This window comes from Triticum aestivum, chromosome 6B (assembly GCF_018294505.1).
Source record: "Triticum aestivum cultivar Chinese Spring chromosome 6B, IWGSC CS RefSeq v2.1, whole genome shotgun sequence".
In the NCBI taxonomy this organism is placed as follows: Eukaryota; Viridiplantae; Streptophyta; class Magnoliopsida; order Poales; family Poaceae; genus Triticum; species Triticum aestivum.
Window position 1 is genome coordinate 581,926,618 of NC_057810.1, and position 13,499 is coordinate 581,940,116.

The 13,499-nt window shown below is 47.2% G+C and overlaps 1 protein-coding gene across 2 annotated transcripts; it reads right to left on the reverse strand.

Moving 5' to 3' along the window:
• Positions 1-4,698: 4,698 nt before the first annotated feature.
• On the reverse strand, positions 4,699-7,420 carry LOC123138149 (ADP-ribosylation factor-like protein 8c). Of its 2 annotated transcripts, XM_044558062.1 has the most exons (6): positions 7,161-7,419; positions 6,229-6,310; positions 6,109-6,141; positions 5,897-6,018; positions 5,125-5,286; positions 4,699-5,035 (listed from the first exon to the last, which is right to left on the reverse strand). In XM_044558062.1, the coding sequence occupies exons 1-6, from the start codon at positions 7,196-7,198 to the stop codon at positions 4,918-4,920; spliced, it is 555 nt and encodes a 184-aa protein (XP_044413997.1). In that variant the 5' UTR covers positions 7,199-7,419; the 3' UTR covers positions 4,699-4,917. The 2 variants fall into 2 exon arrangements, with proteins under 2 accessions (XP_044413997.1, XP_044413996.1); XM_044558061.1 differs by having other exon boundaries at positions 6,109-6,310; positions 7,161-7,420.
• Between the last annotated feature and the right edge of the window lie 6,079 nt (positions 7,421-13,499).

Below are 13,499 nucleotides of genomic sequence, written 5' to 3' on the forward strand. Positions count from 1 at the left end.
TGCCGTAATGAGTCTGATGATCTTAGGTGAGCAATATTGGCATCCTGGCCCTAGTGGCCTACACTCGTTTCAGTCAATGAAATTGGGGGCGAACCCTCTACATTTTGACGTGTAGAGGTTCGCCCCAATTTCATGTTGTTCCTTAGCTGATGATTATGATAGTTCACTATTTGAAGGTTCCCCCTTATCTGATTGCTTCTACTAAACGGCCGCGCTACACATCAGATGGTAGATGAATTGTAAACATCAACCGCCTCCTGCACCGTTGAATTGTGGCACGAATTTCAACAAGGTGATGTTGCGCAGCTCGCTCTACAACACGAAACCACCGAAGTGTTATTTTTGCTCGAAACAAAAACTCTATTGTGTTCCGACATAGTTCTTGTTGCAGAAATATTTGGAAGAGAGGTGGTGTTGCAGCATATTTCTGTTTTCTTCACCCATTTTGCAACATATATGATCTTGTTGGAGGACTTCTGCAATGGAGGTGGTGTTGCAGAATTTTTTTTTTTCGTCTTCACCTTTTTTTGCAACGTAAACAATGTTGCATGAGGGCTTTTGCAATGTTGCGGGAATTTATGTCATGCGCCACCTTTTCTTGCAACATAAGCATGTTGCAAGTGGGATTCTGCAACATGAATGATGTTGCAGGAATTTATGTCATGCATCCGCTGTGTGAATCGAGAAAGGGAAACGAGGAAGAAAAATGAGTACGGAAACGATTCCATAAAACTACCTCGTGTGACACGTGTCCCTATGGGGCCCACCACTGCTTTATCTCCTTCATGCTTTATCTCCAGCTCTCGTCCAGTCGTTCCATTTTTCTTCCTCGCTTTCCTTTCTCGAGTCGTTTAGGCCTTATTAGGTTCACAGGAATAGTAAACTTGGGAATTGAAAGAGCCAGAGGAATGACAAAGGAATAGAAGTGCAAAACTAAGAGCATCTCAAGCCGTTGGCCCCCAGGGGACGTCTAAAATCGCCGCCTAGGGGTGACCCGGGGCAAAAAGTGGGCCTGGGCGAGTTGGCCCCCTGCCGCCGGCCCCAGGCGTGAAAAAACAAATAGTCAAACTTGGGCTGAAACATGCCACTTTTCGGCAAACATGGGCTTTTATATTCGCAAATTTTGGCTAAAACACGCCATTACATATAAAAACTAGTCAAAAAAACTTGCTGAAGGCCGAGAAGTCGCCGTCATCGCCGCCATCGTCGGCCTTCTCCTCCTTGACTCGGGCGCCCCTGCTGGACCCCTCCCCGGCTGGTGGCGGCGGCGGCGGCGCGTCGTTGTCGTCGTCGCTCTCGTCGATGATGACGACGCCGCCTTTGTCGCGGCCTCGGCGGCGCTGCGCGAAGCGCTCTAGGGTGGCGCGCTGGCGCTCCCTCGCCATCTTCAGGGAGTCTTAGCGCGCCCATTCAAGGGTCGCGTCGTCGTTGAGCTCGACCTCGCCGTGCTCCGCCTTCACCGGCGCCAGCAGCCCCTGCTCTGTCTTCACTGGAGCCAGCCCCGGCTCCGTCTTCACCGGCGCGAGACTCGGCTCCGTCTTCGGCTTGACGAAGCGTGGGGGGGGGAGCCGACGAGGAGGCGCGCCGGCCGCCCTCGCTGATGACGATGTTGGCGCTGCGTGTACGCCGGCCGAGCGGCGTCTCCGCCGTGGGCTCGGCCTTGACGCCGAGCAGCAATGGAGTGCCGGAGGAGTGGGAGGAAGAACGCGACGAGGAAGAGGAGGAGGAGGAGCCGAACCTCCTCGATGCCCATTGCCCGTCGCGTCGGCGGTGCGTCGGGGCGGCCGTCCTCGCCGGGGGGTACGCCAACGGTGGGTTGTTGCCGCCCTCGAGGTGCGCAAGGACGCCGTCGAGGGAGCGGCCGGGGACGCCCCACCAGAGGTCACTACTAGGAAAAGGCCTACTAATGGCGCACCAGTTTTGCCTACTAATGGCGCATCACTGGTGCGCCATTACTAGCACGCCATTAGTAATTTTTACTAATGGCGCACCACTGATGCGCCATTAGTATCTGGTATACTAACGGTGCACCACTGGTGCGCCATTAGTATAGGCCACAGTGCGCCATTAGTATAGGCCACGGTGCGCCATTAATATTTTTGAATTTTGAAGGCGGGAAAATAGTAGTGGCGCACCGTCTAACCCCCACCGTGCACCATTGCTATTTTTGAATTTTGAATTTGGATCTGGATCGTGACTTTTTTGCCCATTTTTTGCTAGTTTTTTTTGCTCGTTTTTTGGCACGATATTATTTCAAATTTTGTTCCTGTTTTTGGATCTTGTACGTTCTTTTGCCGTGTTCTTTTGTCGGAGAGGAGTTCGCCGGAGAGGAGGAGGAGGAGGTCACCGGAGAGGCGCTCGCCTACATCGCCGGAGAGGAGGAGGAGGTCGCCGGAGAGGAGTTCACCGAAGCATCAGAGAGGAGGAAGGAGAAACCATGAGGGAATGGGAGGAGAGGAGGGAGGAGGAGCTCACCGGAGAGGAGGGAGGAGAAACCGTGAGGGGAGGGGAGGGGAGGGGAGGAGAGGAGGGAGGAGGAGGTTCCCGGAGAGGAGGAGGTCGCCGGAGAGGAGGAGGAGGTTGCCGGAGAGGAAGAGGAGGAGGTCGCCAGAGAGGAGAAGGAGGTCGCCGGAGAGGAGGAGAAGGAATGGAGGAGAGGAGAGGAGGAGATGGAGTGGAGGAGAGGAGAGGAGGAGATGGAGTGGAGGAGAGGTGGAGTGGAGGAGAGGTGGAGTGGAGGAGGTGCACCCAGCCATATATACGACATAGTAATGGCGCACCATGGGCAGGTGCGCCATTACTAACTTTTTTATTATTTTTTTGACTTATTTTGAATTTTGAAGGCGGGAAGATACTAATGGCGCATCATGGGCCGGTGCGCCATTAGTAACTTTTTTTTTATTTTTTTGACTTATTTTGAATTTTGAAGGCGGGAAGATACTAATGGCGCACCATGGGCAGGTGCGCCATTAGTAATTTTTTTTTATTTTTTTGACTTATTTTAAATTTTGAAGGCGGGAAGATACTAATGGGGCACCATGGGCAGGTGCGCCATTAGTGAGTTTGAATTTTTTTTTGAATTTTTTCGCCTCTCCAGATCTTAAAAGCCCCGTATCTTTTTTTCTGTTAGGTTTTTGAGGATTTTGAAAATGTTTAACGGGGTTTCCCCGGTTAAATTTGTATGTAACTTTTCGAGTAGATGATTTTTCATATAAAAAACTTTTTCATCCGAGTTAGTATGCAAAAGTTATGCTCATTTTTACAAATTCTCGAGAGATTTTGCAAATGAAGTCGAAATTCATATTTGCAAATTTTCCCAACAACTAGACCACATATCACATGGGAAACTTATTTTCTTTTATTTTTTTGACATTTTCATCATTTTCTTTTATTTTTTTTAAACTGAAAAGGCGATCCAGGGGGGGTGCATTCGGTGGAAGTGGTGGCCAAGTTACTAATGGCGCACCGTGGCATGGTGCGCCATTACTAGTTCAACTAGTAATGGCGCACCACTGCCACGGTGCGCCATTAGTAGTTTTGACAAAAAAATTTAAATTTTTTTTTACTAATGGCGCACCTGCGATGTGGTGCGCCATTAGTATTTGGACATTAATGGCGTACCAACACATGGTGCGTCATTAGTATATAGTAATGGCGCACCACATGTCTGGTGCGCCATTAGTGTCAATTCCATCTATAGCCCTTTTCCTAGTAGTGGGTGGCGCCCCTCCCTGTTCCTGGTGCCGCCGACCATCGGCGCCCCGTTGGTGGACGCCAGCCATTGCTGCTGGCGGCGCTCGAAGTACGCCGCCCAAGCCGCATTGTTGCCAGCGGCGTACTGGGGAAGGGAGCGCTCGGCGTCGGTGAGAGAGGCGCGCGTGATCTCGACCTCGTCGGCGAAGTACGATGGCTTGGTGATGGCGTCGGGCAACGGGGGAAAAGCTGCGCCAATTTCGACTCGAGCCGGCAAAAAATGGACCCCTGGTAACGCAATTGGGCCAATTTTTTGGCGCCGACGGTCGAAAAGTCACCTGGGGGCCTTGTTGGGGGCGCGGCTGGAGATGCTTTAAGGATTCGAAAACAGAGGGAAAAGAAAGCAATAACATTCGACACAGCATAGAAAAAACGGAGCAAGACTTCCACCGTTAGATGCCAAGAAAGAAAGATTCTACATTTTTTATTTGGTTGCATGGTGCTTCCCTCACGTAAAGCACCTACCTACTGAATTGTTTATTTAGAAAGCCATCGATTTGCCTTGTACATACGCGTAACATGACCCCGGGCTGGATTTTTTTCATTTCCTGAGGAATCACGTTGCCAGAACAGTATTCCAGAGGATATCAAATCACCATTTCCTTTGGTCCGAATGACCATCTTGCGTAAATTCCTCTGGAACACCACTTCCTATAGATTTCCTGTGAAAATCATTTGAAACGATTAGGGCCTTAAAAAGGGGAGCTACAGCTTTAGACGGAGAAAACAACACGACAGGATTTTGATGTTTCCAGTTGCTGAACTATGTTGTGTTGTGGTTACTTTGCTGTTGCTGAACTATGCTGTGCTGTGCCTTATTCATATTCTACTGGGAAAAATTAAGCACAAATTAGGCTAAATAAACACCAAAATAGGGAAAGGCTTACTAAGGAGAACTCAACGGCAAAGAACTAGGCCAAAGAAATAAGAATAACACACATGATCTGCACACAAAAGAACAATCAAAGATTTAAGGAATTTACAGAGCATTACAGATTTTGAGGCCCAAGTGTCAAACTCCATACTGTTCCTCAGTGACACCAAAGATGTATCATAGATTACAAGGCTGTCACCTTTTACATCACCTTCCAGATCATGAGAACGGAGATGTGCAAACTAAATTCATCTCGGCACACGTGAAGGGGGCACAAACACACAGCAACCCTAATTTGCAGTCTTGGAATGCTTGATGAGCCAATCAATGACAACATCTATGTTCACCGAGTCCTTGCAAGAGATCATGTAGCAGCAAACTTCACGGTCCTTTATAGATTCCAGGCCTCTGAAAACAGAAAGGAGAGGCACCCCAGTTGAAATATCATTAAGAAAAAAGGTACACCATCCTATATGAAAAACATCATTTTTACTCACAGTTGATCAACTAATGCCGGCTTAGAAAGTGCCTCTGACTTGTCAATTTTGTTGCCAAGGATAAGTAAGGGGATCCCAGATAAAGATTGTTTTGTCAGCAGGTCATGCAATTCACTTTTAGCAATCGGAACGCTATCCCGGTCAGCAGCATCGACAACGTATCTGCCATTAAATGATCAAGTTAACACATTAGTGACTCCATATTTAGTATCACCTAAGGTAGAGATACAAAAAATATATTGGTAACAACAAAAAAGGGTCATGATAAATGCATGAATAACATGCCCATATGAGAGAACAAATATTATCACTAGACAATTTTTCTTTCGAAAAGGAGGTTACACCTCCAGCCATTACTAGGGAAAATATATGATGTATCTACATAACTGAGCTCCTTGGACAAAGCGTCAACTCAGCAATCTACAATTATTCTACAGTTAAGCAGTAGAATTAGTAGTTTGAAAGAACTAGGAATCTGACTCTAATGATCCTCGCATAAGTATATTAAGCAAATAGGTTTGGACTGGCTAAGAAATAAACCGAGCATATCATAAACTAGTATTACAGAATGGATGTTATTTATTACATATTGGCATACAAATCATATTATCACAAAATTGCATATCATACTGTAATATCTCCTTCGAGCATACCAGGGATTACCTTCGGATTGGATGTTATTTATTGCATATTGGCATACAAATCATATTATCACAAAATTTTGTTTTCAGATGTGCAAAATACGAGATCTCTGAGAAGCAAGGGACATTACAGAATAGCCGTAACTCCACGACAGTAGCGCTCCCACATAGTCCGGAATCTACGTTGCCCTCCAAGATCCCAAAGTTTAATTGTGACATTTCCCTTGGTGACTTTCCGCATATTAAAGCCTACCTGTTTTCAGCAGATGAACATCCTTAGTTCAGGTCACTTAGATAACCGAGATACTTCAAAATATCCATCAAGAAGCAGTGATATACATACAGTTGGAATCATGTCCTCGCTGTATCCACCGGTCTGAGAAGCATAGCAGCCATGAATGAATATCAGGACAACAAAGAAAAAAATTGTTGCATAGCTTAAGTTGTATGAGTTGATGCGTACAGCAATTGAATTGACTAGAGATGTCTTCCCAGCATTCTGTAGGCCAACCAGGGAGAGCTCCATCTCCTGCTTAAAGAACAGGCTGAAAGAAAAAATGTTACTGACATGAGTTAATTTTGATTGATTGGTCAAATCCTTCAAAGACAATTCAGTATTAATTATTGGCACATCTTCATGTTTTATGATTTGGTCGAGTAAGGATACCCATATAGCATTGACTAAACTGGGTAGTAAAACTTGATCTCAAGCTGATTCACCAACATGACCTGGACCAACCTAACTGACAGTTAAGAACATCAAGAACAACAGCGAAGATTACTCAGGATTGGATCCTAACAGTAAAACTCCAAACGCTCACCCTATAACCTTTACTGTAGCAAATTCAACCTAAATGAGTAGTTCCAGCAATTTCTTCTCACAAAGGGAGCTTCCAGGTCTCCGATGCCCACAAGGCAAGGATAACATTCCTTTTTAACAACACAGGCCCTAATTGGCTTCAAATCAAATTGCAATGAATTGTGGAACACTCTTCAAAGGCACGCTTCTTAAAAACAGTAGTATCAAGTTCAAAATTATTTCCCTTTACCCTTCAAAGACCCTAACTACATGAGTGTCTATTAAGATACTGCTACAAGCTTATACTAGGTCAGTACACCAAAGGCTACCTTCTAAATGCGTATGCTCTACATTAGCTTGATCTAACGTGGATCTAACTGCGCAGAGCACAGACCCACTCCAACCCCCGACCCAGCCGCATCATCCCGCCGCCCAGGGAAATCCGATCCATCCAAACCTGTCCCGCAAAAACCCATACTAGTACCGGTCAAATCGAATCGAAGGGGGAACCGGAATTCCGACGGGAGGGGGGCCGCCCCGTCTGAACCGCGAAAATATCGAGCGAAAAGGAAGGGGGGAGAGAGGTAGACGGGAACCTTCGGAGCCAGTTGAGGAGCGAGTCCCAGAGCCCCATGGCGCCTTCTGTCGCAGCTCGAGACCGTCGCCTGTGCGCCTGCCGGATCTATCGAGGAGGAATCCGCGGTTGCCGATTGGGGAGGAGGAAGGAAGACGAGGACGAGACGACAGGAGACGTGCGTTGGCTGCAGAGACGGACACCGTACGAGCATCCGTGTCACGGGCGGTAAGCGGCACAGCGGCGTGCACGAATAATCCGAACCTGAATCCAGAGACGTCGTCTTGGACTCTTTTGGCCGTGGATTCATGTGGCACGACTCTTTTTGGCCGTACGATGTATATACCCAATGAATACAATATATGGTAAAAAAGAATTGAATGGTAATACTTGTCACATTTATATGAGATAAAAAGATCATAGTACAACTGTACAAGCTACGTAGACACCGACTTAACAAAACTGAAAAAATAGCAAAACGTCTTGGCACAAAGAAATATCAGACAAGATTGAACACTACAATAAGACCGAAGAATTCCCGGAACTTGACATCAGCGCCCGTCACATACCTCCGGCACCACCATAGCAGCCATCAAAAGGAACAAATAACGGATCAACTTCTCATCCGAGTTCGACGCGGCTCCATCGCCAATATTCAGCTTTGCGGATCTTCAAGGTGGCTCACCACAAGCGAGACCATTATCGTTGAACGAATAGGCAACACCCTAGACATGCCATCAAACTCCATATTTGATGCCCCGCACAACTAAGACATCGGAGGAGAAAATCGTATCTGCCAACCACGAACCATGAACTCGGCACATGATTCACCATCTCCAGATGTCGTCAATTCAAACCATAACCTGCATCCAAAAGCCACTCTACAACATGCAAAGAAACACGAGGGTGTGGAGCTTGCTCATGGGCAGACCGTCCCCGACGGCATCTTCCTATCTCCTCCCCATGACGCCCTCTGCTGCCGCTGGGACTAGATCTGAAATCACCAAGACGCCCTCTCTCTTCTTTCCCTCGAAGGCATGCCCTTGCGATGGCTGTGTTCCTATCTGTTCCCGCGTCTGTGACGGCCCAATGCTCGCGACTGTGGCGCCGTCTCTGGCGGCACCTCCAGCTCTGGCCAGTGCACTCGTTGCGGCCTCCCTCGCAACCTACAAGGCGGACCCGACCGTTCAGGGATGCTTCGCCTCGCCCAAGCTCCCTTTGTTGGAAATATGCCCTAGAGGCAATAATAAAATGATTATTTTTATATTTCCTTGTTCATGATAATTGTCTACTATTCATGCTGTAATTGTATTGACCGAAAACCGTGATACATGTGTGAATACATAGACCACAACATGTCCCTAGTGAACCTCTAGTTGACTAGCTCGTTGATCAACAGATGGTCATGGTTTCTTGACTATGGACATTGGATGTCATTGATAACGGGAGCACATCATTAGGAGAATGATGTGATGGACAAGATCCAATCCTAAGCATAGCAAAAGATCGTGTAGTTTGTTTGCTAAAGCTTTTCTAATGTCAAGTATCATTTCCTTAGACCATGAGATCGTGCAACTCCCAGATACCGTAGAAGTGTTTTGGGTGTACCAAATGTCACAACGTAACTGGGTGACTATAAAGGTGCACTGCAGGTATCTCCGAAAGTATCTGTTGGGTTCGCACGAATCAAGACTGGGATTTGTCACTCCGCATGACGGAGAGGTATCTCTGGGCCCACTCGGTAATGCATCATCATAATGAGCTCAATGTGACTAAGTGGTTAGTCACGGGATCATGCATTACGGAACGAGTAAAGTGACTTGCCGGTAACGAGATTGAACGAGGTATTGGGATACCGACGATCGAATCTCGGGCAAGTAACGTATCGATTGACAAAGGGAATTGTATACGGGATTAATTGAATCCTCGACATCTTGGTTCATCCGATGAGATCATCGTGGAACATGTGGGAGCCAACATGGGTATCCAGATCCCGCTGTTGGTTATTGGCTGGAGAGCTGTCTCGGTCATGTCTGCGTGATTCCCGAACCGTAGGGTCTACACACTTAAGGTTCGATGACGCTAGGGTTATAAGGAAGATCTGTATGTGATTACCGAATGTTGTTTGGAGTCCCGGATGAGATCCCAGACGTCACGAGGAGTTTCGGAATGGTCCGGAGGTGAAGATTTATATATGGGAAGTCATCATACAGTCGCCAGAAATGTTCGGAGGTATACCGGTATTGTACCGGGACCACCAGAGGGGTTCAGGGGTCCACCGGGAGGGGCCACCTGTCCCGGAGGGCCTTATGGGCTGTAGGTGGAAGGGAACCAGCCCCTAAGTGGGCTGCCCCCCCTAGGGTTGGGGGGAACCCTAAGGGGGGCGCCCCCCTTGCTTAGGGGGCAAGCCCCCTCCCCCTTGCCCCCCCTCTAGATCCCATCTAGAGGGGCCGGCCCCCTTCTCCCTATAAATAGAGGGGTGAGGGGAGGGCTGCAGCACCACATCCAAGGCGCAGCCCCTCCCCTCCCCAACACCTCTCCTCCTCCGCGCGAGCTTGGCGAAGCCCTGCCGGAGAACTGCCACTCCATCACCACCACGCCGTCGTGCTGCTGTTGGAGCCATCTTCCTCAACCTCTCCCTCCTCCTTGCTGGATCAAGGCGCGGGAGACGTCACCGGGCTGTACGTGTGTTGAACACGGAGGTGCCGTTGTTCGGCGCTAAGATCGGAATCCACCCGCGATCTGAATCGCTTCGAGTACGACTCCTTCATCCGCGTTCTTGCAACGCTTCCGTCTCGCGATCTTCAAGGGTATGAAGATGCACTCCTCTCTCTCTCGTTGCTAGTTACTCCATAGATTGATCTTGGTGATGCGTAGAAAAATTTCAATTTCTGCAACGATCCCCAACAGTGGCATCATGAGCTAGGTCTATGCGTAGTTTCTATGCACGAGTAGAACACAAGTTTGTTGTGGGCATCGATTTTATCAATTTACTTGCCACTACTAGTCTTATCTTGTTTCGGCGGCATTGTGGGATGAAGCGGCCCGGAACGACCTTACACGTACGCTTACGTGAGACAGGTTTCACCGACTGACATGCACTAGTTGCATAAGGTGGCTAGCGGGTGTCTGTCTCTCCCACTTTAGTTGGGTCAGATTCGATGAAAAGGGTCCTTATGAAGGGTAAATAGCAATTGGCATATCACGTTGTGGTTTTTGGCGTAGGTAAGAAAAATTCTTGCTACAAACCTATAGCAGCCACGTAAAAACTTGCAACAATAATTAGAGGACGTCTAACTTGTTTTTGTCGCATATGTCATGTGATGTGATATGGCCATAAAGGATGTGATGAATGAAACATATGTGATGTATGAGATTGATCATGTTCTTGTAATAGGAATCACGACTTGCATGTTAATGAGTATGACAACCGGCAGGAGCCATAGGAGTTGTCTTTATTTATTGTATGACCTGTGTGTCAATGAATAACTCCATGTAATTACTTTACTTTATTGCTAACCCATTAGCCATAGTAGTAGAAGTAATAGTTGGCGAGACAACTTCATGGAGACACGATGATGGAGATCATGGTGTCATGCCGGTGATGATGATGATCATGGTGCCCCGAAGATGGAGATCAAAAGGAGCAAAATGATATTGGCCATATCATGTCACTATTTGATTGCATGTGATGTTTATCATGTTTTTGCATCTTATTTGCTTAGAACGATGGTAGCATAAATAAGATGATCCCTCATAATAATTTCAAGGAAGTGTTCGCCCTAACTGTGCACCGTTGTGAAAGTTCGTTGTCTCAAAGCACCACGTGATGATCGGGTGTGATAGATTCTAACGTTCACATACAACGGGTGTAAGCCAGATTTACACATGCAAAACACTTAGGTGGACTTGACGAGCCTAGCATGTACAGACATGGCCTCGGAACACAAGAGACCGAAAGGTCGAACATGAGTCGTATAGAAGATACGATCAACATGAAGATGTTCATCGATGATGACTAGTCCGTCTCACGTGATGATCGGGCACGGCCTAGTTGACTTGGATCATGTATCACTTAGATGACTAGAGGGATGTCTATCTGAGTGGGAGTTCATTAAATAATTTGATTAGATAAACATAATTATCATGAACTTAGTCTAAAACTTTTGCAATATGTCTTGTAGATCAAATGGCCCACGCTAATGTTGCCCTCAACTTCAACGCGTTCCTAGAGAAAACCAAGCTGAAAGACGATGGTAGCAACTATACGGACTGGGAACTTGAGGATCATCCTCATAGCTGCCAAAAGATCATATGTCCTAGATGCACCGCTAGGTGAAGCACCCGTTTTCCCAGCAACTCAAGACGTTATGAACACCTGGCAATCGCGTAGTGATGATTACTCCCTGGTTCAGTGCGGCATGCTTTACAGCTTAGAACCGGGGCTCCAAAAGCGTTTTGAGCAGCACGGAGCATATGAGATGTTCCAAGAGCTGAAAATGGTTTTCCAAGCTCATGCCCGGGTCGAGAGATATGAAGTCTCCGACAAGTTCTACAGTTGTAAGATGGAGGAGAATAGTTCTGTCAGCAAGCACATACTCAAAATCTCTGGGTTGCACAACCGCCTGTCTCAGCTGGGAGTTAACCTCACAGATGACGCGGTCATTGACAGAATCCTTCAGTCGCTCCCACCTAGCTACAAGAGCTTTGTGATGAACTACAATATGCAGGGGATGGTGAAAAACCATTCCTGAGGTATTTTCAATGCTGAAATCAGCGGAGGTGGAGATCAAAAAGGAACATCAAGTGTTGATGGTCAATAAAACCACTAGTTTCAAGAAAGGCAACGGTAAAAAGAACTTCAAGAAGGACGACAAGGGAGTTGTCGCGCCCGGTAAGCCAGTATCCGAGAAGAAGCCAAAGCAAGGACCCAAACCTGAGACTGAGTGCTTTTATTGCAAGGGAAATGGTCACTTGAAGCGGAACTTCCCCAAGTACTTAGCGGACAAGAAGGCCGGCAACACCAAAGGTATATGTGATATACATGTTATTGATGTGTACCTTACCAGTACTTGTACTAGCTCCTGGGTATTTGATACCGGTGTGGTTGCTCATATTTGTAACTCAAAACAGGAGCTGTGGAATAAGCGGAGACTGACGAAGGACGAGGTGACGATGTGCGTCGGGAATGGTTCCAAGGTCGATGTGATCGCCGTCCGCTCGCTACCTCTACATTTACCTACGGGATTAGTTTTAAACCTCAATAATTGTTATTTAGTGCCAGCTTTGAGCATGAACATTGTATCTGGATCTCGTTTAATGCAAGATGGCTACTCATTGAAATCCGAGAATAATGGTTGTTCTATTTATATGAGAGATATGTTTTATGGTCATGCTCCGCTGGTCAATGGTTTATTCTTAATGAATCTCGAACGTGATGTTACACATTGTCAGGACCCCGACTCAATGCCACATCGATCTAGCATGTAACACCTCATATCACTTTGCGGCCTCACGCACGGTATTCCCACGGGTGTTGCCTTACCTTTGCCCGTGACCGTTTGCGCCTTTTGGCACACGTATATGATAGTGTCGCTAGCATCCATATGATAAGGAGCCCGGGCTGACATGGCTAGTCGTAAACCCAAAGTGGCACAGACTTACAGGGACAGGCATCCATGACCCAGCATCGAACGTGTCGGTCATCAGCGAGTGAATCCAGGCTGTAGCACTGGGCTAGCAGGACTCCGGTGAACCGGGCTGTAGCGGGCTAACAGGACTCCGGTATTCATCGCGTGACATTTCCCCGAAGGGACAGACACATGAACGAAGAAGGACACATGCCGGCCAGCCTAAGTGTTCCGGAGCAGTAGCAAGCTACCATGGCTCGGTGGAAACACTAGGAGACATTTCCCGGTAAGAGAGGCTACTAAAGATAAACAACTAGATAGTCAGATCCCACACATACCAAGCATTTCAATAACATACACACAATATGCTCGATATGTGCAAACACAACATGGCATCACAACATGACTCTACAACTCAAGTATTTATTCAATAGGCTCCGAGGAGCGAGATATTACAAACAGGGGTCTCACGACCCAACATTCAGAGCATACAAGTCAAAGCACAAGCGGAAGCTATCATGTCTGAGTACAAACATCTATAAATGAAAAGGCTGAGAAGCCTGACTATCTATCAGATCCTACCGAGGGCACAAGATCGTAGCTGAGGTAACAAGCTAAACGTCGAAGTCCACGCGGAACTACTAGCGAGACCGAAGTCTCTCTGCAAAAACATAAAATAGGCAAACGTGAGTACAAATGTACCCAGCAAGACTTACATCAGAACTAACTAC

Excerpts from the sequence above, each read along its gene's own strand:
- LOC123138149 (XM_044558061.1), bottom strand. The coding sequence starts at position 7,198 with ATGGGGCTCTGGGACTCGCTCCTCAACTGGCTCCGAAG. Across the intron at positions 6,019-6,108 it reads GCGAGGACATGATTCCAACT|GTAGGCTTTAATATGCGGAA; the intron begins GTATGTATATCA and ends TGCTGAAAACAG. Across the intron at positions 5,287-5,896 it reads CGTGGAGTTACGGCTATTCT|ATACGTTGTCGATGCTGCTG; the intron begins GTAATGTCCCTT and ends ATTTAATGGCAG.